The sequence below is a fragment of the Xenopus tropicalis genome, chromosome 8, assembly GCF_000004195.4.
Source record: "Xenopus tropicalis strain Nigerian chromosome 8, UCB_Xtro_10.0, whole genome shotgun sequence".
Taxonomy (NCBI): Eukaryota; Metazoa; Chordata; class Amphibia; order Anura; family Pipidae; genus Xenopus; species Xenopus tropicalis.
The window spans coordinates 82570056-82578039 of record NC_030684.2 but is presented as its reverse complement, the minus strand read 5'-3'; the positions used below and the strand labels follow the sequence as shown (position 1 = coordinate 82578039).

At 44.8% G+C, this 7984-nt stretch overlaps 1 protein-coding gene across 1 annotated transcript; it reads right to left on the bottom strand.

The window, feature by feature from the left end:
• Positions 1-449: 449 nt before the first annotated feature.
• On the bottom strand, positions 450-3983 carry irf2bpl (interferon regulatory factor 2 binding protein-like). Its single transcript, NM_001130351.1, is given in 1 exon segment — positions 450-3983. A coding segment is annotated over 1 exon segment (2073 nt). The 5' UTR covers positions 3779-3983; the 3' UTR covers positions 450-1705.
• Between the last annotated feature and the right edge of the window lie 4001 nt (positions 3984-7984).

Here is a 7984-nt window from a genome sequence, read left to right as displayed (position 1 = left end):
GAGAAAACTTTTGTTTGAAAAAAAAAAAAAAAAAAAAAAAAAAGATCTGAGAGAGCAAAGAGTATTCAGGAGAAAGACAGGGGCAGTCAACAAATCCTAAAAAAACAGCTGTGAGGTAGCTGGTTAGGTTTAACACATATGTTAGTAGAGTTCAGACATGGAAGCAAAGAAATGTGGAAGGAAACATAAGATAGTTCTGGCAGAGTTATAGATCCTAAACAGATCTAAACCTAAATACCTTAGACTTAAAACAACAAGGACAGATAAAAAATGAGTGGAAAATAATATGAAATATATGAAAGTAAAGGGACAATGACAGAACAACCAAACAAGCCCTATAGGGAGGAAAAAGGAGAGACATCTGAAGGAACATCAAATGGAGATAATACAGGAAACATGTGTACCTCTGCAAAAGGCTATTAAAGTAAAATCTGAGAAAATCAGGACTGTTTCGTAAAGTCATATGAATCAGATTTATTACAATGTAATCAGCTCCAAGGCACATAACAGTGGTCTGTTATACTACAGAAATGTATTCTGGACAAAGAGAAAGCCTATTCCACCCTAAATGTATATACAGCAACTTGCTCTACTGCTCAAAGCATCCGTGCAGGAGGGGAAAATAAAAGTATAACTTCACTAGCCAGGGGACAGATCAGCTAGTGCCAGGATTCAATGGGTTACAACAATTACAACTGCATTCTATAGACCTGCAGAAACCTGCAATCTAATAATTACATGGGATTAAACATCTTTCCTCCTGCAGGAAGGGCTGGCACAGAAAAAGGGGAGAGGAAATAAAACTGAATTTGTCACACACAGGTTCTCACAAACAAGACTCTTCCTCTATGTTTTACTTAACAAGGTCACTGTTTGCCCCTGGGCCTTAAAAAGTGCGTGCATTTACAGAAATGACACACCAGCAGCATTGCTAAGTGCTATAAACCTTTATCGGGTGGACACTGCCACAAAAGCTGTTCAGAAAAGACAAAAAATAAACAGGAAGAAAAAAAAAAAAAAAAAAAAAGATACAAGGACAGATATCCCACTGTAACCAAAAATCATTTGTTGCACCCTTCAAATGAAGTATACATTATCTGTGTTTCCAAATGTAGAAACACCACAAAATTGTTGTATAAGTAAGACTAAGTTTATAAATGTTGTTCTGCCCAAGAGTCACCCTTCGATTCTGCATAAGGCTGTGCGAGAGAGCAACTTGCACCCACCAACATGCCTCTTGCCATTTGGTTAAGTGGTTGGAGTATTCTTGGGTGCTCTAGTGCTCATTCCTTAGGCATGTCTGTATTTCCATGATAATTACAAATGTCACTGCATTACCCCTTGGAGGCCAAAGATTAAAAACCATTGAGTTTTATGGTGTCTCTTCAAACAATTCCCTAATGCCAGTAACCGATTCACTGCACACTGTAGGTGTCCTGCTCTCAAAGTTACATCTGCAAACCAGTAGGTTCCTTTAGTATGTTTCCACATGGAGGCATTTTGGGAATGTGTTAGGGATAAAGGGAAAGATTTGCCTCATTACATTCCATTTTGCAGAGCAACATTCTGGTTCTTTTCTCTCACAAATCCCCATCCATTAGAACCTGTCTTTGGTTTGCAGGTTATTGGTGGGGAGCTGAACATATACACAAAAGGGGCAGGGGACCCCTTGCACAGAACAGGTGACCATGATTTACCGGAGTTCCTAAGGGTCCCTCTCCTTTTTCACCTTGACATCCCCTGCCAGGATGGTGGCAATTTCCCCTTGCATGAATGCCCACGGTACATTAGAACCCACTAAGGGGCACTTCTCCCCACTGGGACAGTAGACTTCACCAGTTGCCCCTTGGGCTTTAATGCTGTCACGAGAACAGGGAAAGCAGAATTTGTGGCTGGGCACAGATGGACACTGGACAAAGTGTGTGTCCTCTAGACGCTCATGACAAATGGTGCAGCACAGAGGGCCACTGTTAGCCATGGGGGAATCAGGAATATTCTGGGGATGCACTTGGTCCATTCCAGGATGAGGGGCACCCCCAGCAGGTGCCACTTGAAGACTCAGGTCTGCTGAACCTGCACCATTGCGGGAGTTAAGACGTCTTTGTCCTGTTACCGATGCAGGTGAAACTGGGCTGCTGCTATTTCTGCGGGCTGATGAAGTGGTGGAGTGAACTGGTGGTACACCACCTGTCTGCCCATCCTTGGGGGAGTGGGCAGTGCCCAGAGTGTCTGTAACTGACTGAAGTGCTGCCATAGGAGATGGACCATTTGGAGGTGCACTCTCAGGTGGGGTTGTGCGCTGTGGGTGGCCAGGGCCTAGCGGTGGGGGAGGAACAGAAGGTACACCATAGGCTGCAGATGAAGAAGATGGTGTGCCTCCTGCAGCTGCCATGCTTAGTTGTTTTATACCATCAGGCTGCCCAGTTATCCACATTTGTCCATCGGCTGAGTCTGGTTCTGGGGAGGGTTTGCGTTTCCTTACACCACTTCTGGCCTGCCCACTGCCACCAGCTGATGATGAGGCAGCTGCAGCTGCAGCCAGTGCCCGTGGCAGATTTACAAGTGCGCTGGGCAGCATGGGACACCCAGGGTCAAGGTAGGGTTGGGGTAACATATCGGCCCCTACCATTTCTTTAAAAAAGCGCACAGATTCTGGAAGCAAGTCCCCAAGCAAACGCCAGTCTCCAGAACCATGCTTTTTCTCATATTCCAGGTATTTAAAACCAGATGACAGACCACGACCAAAGTCCTTCATGCAGTCCTGATACATTTGTTTGGCTACACCAGAGGCAGAACTAAACACATTAAGTAAGCCACTGGGATATTCAACAAACAGTTTCAATTCATAATCCAGCAGGCCTGGCTTTGATGCAGCATCAAATGCAAAGACTCTCCCCAGCAAGTTGTGGTCCTTTTTGAAGCGAACATCAAAGGGTGTACAGGCAGATAGAGTGAGCAATGCATCTCTCACTGCTTTAGGCTTCCCTGCCCACTCTTCTGCTCTATTACGTAGGCTCTCTGTCAGTTCAGAAAGAGCCTCACTGTTTCGCTGCTTTTCCTTGAGCTCTCGCTCCTGGTCAGTACTAGATACAGATCCTGGACGCTTGGGGTCACCAGATGAAGAGGCTGTAGGTGGAACACTTAGGCCACTGGAACTTGCAGGACCCCTTCCCAGAACATGAGGAGCTCCTGATGGAGTGCCTGATGGTGGTCCATTAAGAAGGGTCTGGGGTAGAAGATTAGGAGGCACACTCAGCTGCCCTGGCACCAGTTGTGGGATTAGCCCATGACCTGTTCGGCCGCGTGAGTTGGGACTCTGCCTGTTCAGCTCTGGGGGGCCATCCTCCCCTGGCTTGGGGAACCCATTAAGGCCATTGGGAAGCCGAGCAGTTAATGTGTACTCGAAGCGACCTCGATCTGTGGCCAATCCGTATCTCTCCAGCCCAGAGGCAGCTGCTGCCTTAGTAGCCCCATCTAAATGGTTTAGCTGGGCAGTATCTTTTGCTGTGAGGGCTGCCTGCACAGCTGGGTGCTGTTTGTTGGCTGCTCCTGAGCCGGGGCCCTGGGGTCCAGGTGAACGACCATCCTGGAAACTGTGGCTGCGTTTCAGTTGCCGAGCAGTGTCAATGACAAATTCTATTCGATCTGCCCCCTCATAGTTGACACAGCCGCGACAAACTGGCTCAGTGAAGTCCCAGATCATAGCCCATGGCATCCGTGGCAAGTCACACAGGTAACACGACTGGCGGCGTGAGGAGGAGACCTGTGCGGCCGACATGCTGGTGAGCGAAGGCTCAACACAGGGGAGGGGAAGGAATACTCAGCGTGGGGGGAGCATGCGGTGAAGGGTATTGATAGCTCTTTCTGCTCGATCCGGATGCTATTTAGGAGACGCTGGGTGCACAGAAAGCCGGTTAGCACGCTTCTCCGGGCTCTTCGCCTGTCTTTCCGCCGTTCTCCTCTCCGGGCGTGCTCTCTCCGACTGTCGCTCTATCCGCAAGCCGCAGCCCGCCCGGAACGCGCACTCACACGAACGCGCACACTCTGTCACGCAGGATTGGGATTCCGCGAGTGCGTGCGCGTCTCTAAACTGCACCGTAATGACGAAGTCCAAGAATGCCACCTGGCTTTGACGTCACTCCCCCGCCCCCACTGACAAACATGTTGTTGAGTCCCGGGCCTGTCCGCACAACTTCCCCGCCCTCTCTGCTCTTCTGCGCTCTGCACACGTGGTGTTCCTATCACGTGACTCGCTTAGCAGCGGGCTGCTGTGTGAAAATTCTGTTCTGAGGTTGAACAAAATGGTGACACGCAGTGAAATACAAAACAGTGCAAACGGTGACGTGTGAGACTAATAGTTGCCGGCACACTCCTTTGAAATGGAACGCGTGCTAGTAAAAGCGCTTACATGGACAATTCTTTAGGATCGTTGCTTTGTGGCTGCACATAAATAAAGGCTGTGTATTGTATGTGTTTTTGGTTTGAGAGGGGTGAGGTGGGTTATAGACGCGATAACGTTGTCTAGTCATATATATTTTGTAAAGCGTGTGGGCCAAACAGTAGCTAATATAGTAGGCAGCTTAAAGGAACAGGACCACCGGAGAATGAAAGTGTTTCTAAAGAATTACTTTAAAACAGTCGTTTATTTTGGGCTGTTCCTTTAAAGCTGAAATAATTAAACAGAAGCTTTTGAGAGTCTTTTTGGTTGCTGTGTGATGAATATTTTATGCTGCTTTTTTGATGTCTTGTAATCTGCTGTTTTTACCTTATGGTTTTAACAGTATAATTTTATAATAATTAATAAAGGGAACCTTTTGTTATTTTAATGCATCATTGCAGATGTGTCAATTTAAATTGCTTTTTGCTGTGGGAATTCCCCCCCCCCCTGCACCTACTTAATGTGATTTGCACCTAGGCAGGTATTTCACCACCTAGAGCTGGGGCCGATATTACAAATTACAGTGTAGTTGGTGGTAAATTAATAATTTAGTGAATTTACTTCCCAGAGTATTTCACAACTAAACATTGCCTTTTAGGGCAGTGGCACACGGGAAGATTAGTCGCCCAGCTTCTTTGTCGCGGGCAACTAATCTCCCCGCAATGCTATCCCACCGGCTAGAATGTAAATCGCCGGTGGGATGGCATACGCGTCGCTGCAATTTCCGGAAGCCGCCTGAAGTTGCCTTAAGCGAAAACTTTGGGCAACTTCCGGAAATCGCTGCACCACATATGTCATCCCATGGGCAAATTAATTTTCTTGCTGGTGGGATGGCATTGTGAGGAGATTAGTCGCCTGCAGCACCAAAGATTTGTCGTGGGGCGACTAATCTCCCCGTCTGTCACCTCCCTTAAACCTTCCAGCACCTCTCCCACAGCTTTCAGTCCCTGATGATGCACCAATCCTCCCACTTCCCCACCCCCTGATTGCCACAGAACCTCCCAGTCCCTACCTCGTGACATAAGCAATCTGCTCCATAATGTCACCAATCAGCAGCTTCCCCTGCAACCCCACCTCTGAAAAGCATTGAAAGATGAACCTCAAAATACATGAACACCTTACAAACAAGCAAAGTGGGAGCACAATTGAAAGAGTGGTTGGGGTATAACAGTGAGTGCAGTGTCGGACTGAGATGCCAGGGGCCCACCATTTCTGGGCCTTGGACCATAGGCTCACTTTCTAAACTATTATTCCAACTCTCTTCCCACAACCACTTTATTCAAGTCTTTTTTCTCTATCCTTCCTTCTCTTTTTCCCATACAGAAATAGGGAATGACCATGCAACTGGCCAAATAGTTAGAAGCCAGAGGGCCCACTGACACGTGGGCCAACCAGGAGTTTTCCAGGTATTCTGGTGGGCCAGTCAGACACTGAGTGAGTGGGCAAGATGCACTTGAATATAAAATGGCTGGGTTGGCATGTCTGGCTACTGCAACATTGTGATTTTACTTAAAAGTATACTTTGTTCAACTCAGATGCACAAAAGCTTATTATCGAAGCTGAATTGCTTTGCAACTTGCTCACTTAAAAAGCTCATGGCATCAATATAAAATATTGTTGGTCTGGAGGGGATAGGGCAATGCTGCAGCTGCTATCAAGAAGAGACAAGTATGCTGATTGAAGTGTTTACCTCAGTAAGAATGTCACATGCAATTAGGTTTATTTATCCACAGGTATTTGTACATGTATTTTTTACATTTTTATGTGTTTCACTTAGGGTTGCCACCCAGATGGTATTTCAGTGGCCTAACTGTTAAAGGGGTGAGCTAATAACGTAAAGGGGCAGATCATGGAGTTGTGGTGACAAGAAAGGATATAACAAATTACTTAAGTACATTGCCGGTAGATTTGTAATACTAGTTTTGCATTAGCTGGTATTTACTTGCTAGGCTGATAAAATACAGGCAAGGTGGCAACCTACTATAATAAGAGAATGACCTGGGTTGCTCATTATATGAATGATTTAGGATTGGGTGAGATATCCTCCGCAAACTGTAGCCAAAAAGTAGGAAGCATGGAATTGTCAAGAATGTTGCTGTATGATTTAGCCTCGCCCTTTGCTGTCCCTGGAACCTAACCATGAAAATCTGAAGTTTAAACCCCAGCAAAAGCTTGGCATTGTACATGGTGATGTTATAATGCCTGCCCATGGAAACCCATACTTTCAGTGAATAGTACTTGCAATCCCATAGCATCCATGGACAGTATGGAACTTGGCAGTGAATCCTTCAGCTGAGGACATGCTATTTAGAAAAGAGCTGTCCACTCCTCTGATTTTCCCTGAGTTACATGGCCTCCCATCAGTGGGCCATATCACAAATACTTGTGGGAATAGATCTGCACTGAGGGCAAATAGATGAAGCAGTTACATGAAACACATGGCTGATGGAATACCAGTATTCACTAATTATTTTTTAAGTTCTTAGGGCTATCTTAATTTTTACATTTTCTAGCTATAGTAAAACAACTGGTCCATGGATCCTAATGACAAACTGGAGGCTTAATGCTCAGTTACTGAAAGAGGTCGGTGACAAGAAAGAAATCAGCTTGTCTGCCCTTGCATATAAATTACTATATACTTTACAATTAAACAAAATGTAAAACTCTCACACTGAGGCAAATACAACTCCTTAACACAATTGTGTTATTAACATAAGAAATAACATACAGATGCAGCTATGCATGCAACTGAATTCTGACATTTTATTATTATTATTATTAACATTTATTTATAAAGCGCCAACATATTCCGCAGCGCTGTACAATAAGTTATAAACTGTAATATGAAACAAAATTGCATAGAATGACTCTAAAACAACATTGAGTACTTAGTGTGTAATATTAGGACACTTGCTTTATGAAGGCACAATCTGCAGTAAGCAGAGCAAATATTTGTATAAATGTTGATTTTGGACTGGTCTCCATACACAGTGTCAGCTCTAACAAAGGGAGTGATAACCCCTCCACATGCACTGATGCGTTGGTTTAAGGCACAATAAATGGAGTTGCACTCCATTTTTAATTATTGGTTAACGTGGTTCTGTTTTATTCAGTGTTGGCAATCTCACAGCCATGCTTTTAGTGTTAATATGATACACTGGCAAAAGTAGTGGAGGCAGCTAAATAACATTAACAGATTGGACAGTGTCAGCAAAGTCAGTCCTTGTTCATAACGGAATCAGCTCAACGGTATAATTTGTGTTTTAATATATATCATCGCTTACTGCTGTCTTAAGCAGAAAAATGTAAGTTAACATTTTTATTTATGTTTTTAAAGTTTTGACTAAGTGAAAACTGCATGTTTGCGAGTTTTAGCTATTTAAATCTGTTCATCAGGCATGCTATATTAAGGAAATACCTAGCAGACTTCTTGGCCCACATGGACTGTTGTTTTTATTTACACGTAGCCAAGGTTGTGGGTGCAGTGCAAGGCGATGTGTTCTGCTGTGTCCTCAGGAGTCTCTTCCTGCTGTGACGTTGAAATGA